Source organism: Limulus polyphemus, unplaced genomic scaffold, assembly GCF_000517525.1.
Source record: "Limulus polyphemus unplaced genomic scaffold, Limulus_polyphemus-2.1.2 Scaffold4270, whole genome shotgun sequence".
NCBI lineage: Eukaryota > Metazoa > Arthropoda > Merostomata > Xiphosura > Limulidae > Limulus > Limulus polyphemus.
Window position 1 is genome coordinate 60,677 of NW_013669880.1, and position 2,137 is coordinate 62,813.

Genomic DNA, 2,137 nt, shown 5'->3' on the forward strand with positions numbered 1-2,137 from the left:
AACAAAAAAAAAAAATCTAAATAAATCTAAATTACTCTCTTTTTTTTTCTAGAATGATTTCAAATCGTAATACAAAACTATATTTGTTTATCCAAAATAGCTTCAAATACGTAACGGTATATACCTATTCATACTTATGTTTTATTGCCCTTTGAATCCTGTCTAACTACTGTTCGCACCATTATAAGTTGTAAATCACTTGGAGAATGTGTGGCTCACATTATGCTATCGAATTACATTAACAACAAAGTACTCGGAGTTCCTCGTGTGCATGCCTGGTGAAAATTTATTATCATTATTTAATTTACATTATTTAACCTTAACTAACCTAAAGAGCTTCCTGTATTTACAATTTAGTTACTTTTATAATAAGAAATAAAGTACAAACTTAAGCCTTCTCTTTATTTTATTTTATTTTTATTTTTTTTTACTGTCGACGACACTTAACCCTATTTTTTGTATACTAATGGTAGTATTGCATTAAATAATCTTTATTTAATTAAATAATGCAGCAAAGAACATAGAATAATAACAAGTAAAAAGCAGATTATGTATCGTAACTACTACAATTTTTCTGGCTTTCTAACTATGCTACAAAAGCCATTACAAATTCATCCAAGCTAGTCAGTATGTTTCTATTGGGAGCAAAGCTTGTACCAAAAGAAGAATTGACAATTCTATGTACAGAAATTAATGTAATATACTATGTCATTTGATAGATGAAATCTTTGACTTTCTAATGGTTATAAGTAATATAGTATTAAATGTAACAGAGAACTATTAACAAATCCTGAAAGAGAGGATATGGCAGATGGGTGTGGCAAAAGGGTCTAATTTTTTATTTAATGGCTCAATAACCAAACAAGATTGAAGGTTATAAAAATCTTGTTTTGTTGGAGCGATGACAACATTATAATGTATAATTTATGTTAAGTTTTGTACTTATTGTAGGAGTGGTGAATAAATTAGAGAAGAGGGGATGCCTAGAGAAGAAATGTCACACTAGGGGAAATTCAGGGTTTTTTTTATATTGCCTTATAAAATTAAAGACTTAAACTTGTATACTTTTTTAATATGGATTATTAGCTACAATTTTATGCTTTACTAATTGGTATAACATAAAAAATAGTTTAAGTTTTGTTTTGAATATAAAGGAATGGTATTTTACATTGTTCCTCTTTTTCAGAGGGTTCTTGTTAGCCTTGGACGTCGACAAGAGGCACTAGTAGTGGCAGAAAGAGGACGCACCAGGGCATTTGTTGACCTTCTTATGGAGAGACAGACCAGTGGAGGTAGTAACATGCCAACACTTACTCCTGTCTCTGTGGAACAGATTTTGGACACCGTGAACCGGCAAAAAGCGTCTGTGTTATATTACAGTGTTGCTGCAGGGTATCTTTATACCTGGCTAATTGTGCCCCAAAAAGGTGAGTTAAGACACAAATAGTTTGAAAGATAAATGATATATTAACTTTGTATGCTATCTCATTTTACAAAAATGGGATATCAAAAACTTTTTTTTTGCAGGCTTGTTTTTTTTTGAGTAAAAGTAATTGAAAAAAAATATCAGAATGTATTTGTAATATACATAACTGAAGATATATATATATGTTGTTGATGACAAAAGTTATTAAAAAAGCTCAAATGAAATATGCAGTTAAGTAGTATTAGTTACATAAGATAGCTATGATAGCTATTTAAGTTTAAAGTATTTTTTCTATACATTATTTTGCCAACTAAAAATAAATACGAAGCCCAGATTATCATTCAATTCATCACTTGTCATTAGCAAGCAGCCCATCACTATAAGAAGCCTAGTCTTGTTCAGGATTACCTATGAGGAGTGGAATTGCCCGAAGAAAGTGTAATTTAGTAACAAGTGGTAAATGATTTGATAGTTCTGACTTCATATTTATTTTTAGGACCTTGAGCAGTTTGTTTGTTGAATATTTCAAAAGAATAAATTAGTAGCATCAGTGCTACACATTTTCCAAACCCTGTATAACTGTTAGGTTCGCTGTGCACTGTAATGAGTAAAAGACATCTAAAAATACCGTGAAATAGTGAATGTTAATTATTTATGTATTTTGTTTTTTAAATTAATCAAATGATGTCGCTGGACTCGCCCAGAGGACTT

General features: G+C 30.2%; 1 protein-coding gene across 1 annotated transcript in view; it reads left to right on the forward strand.

The window, feature by feature from the left end:
* Window positions 1-2,137, forward strand: part of LOC106470889 (tetratricopeptide repeat protein 28-like) — a 73,515-nt gene that overhangs the window by 54,794 nt on the left and 16,584 nt on the right. The window contains exon 14 of the mRNA XM_022399529.1: window positions 1,187-1,427. Coding sequence (XP_022255237.1) covers window positions 1,187-1,427 — 241 coding nt within the window. The remainder of the gene's footprint in view (window positions 1-1,186; window positions 1,428-2,137) is intronic.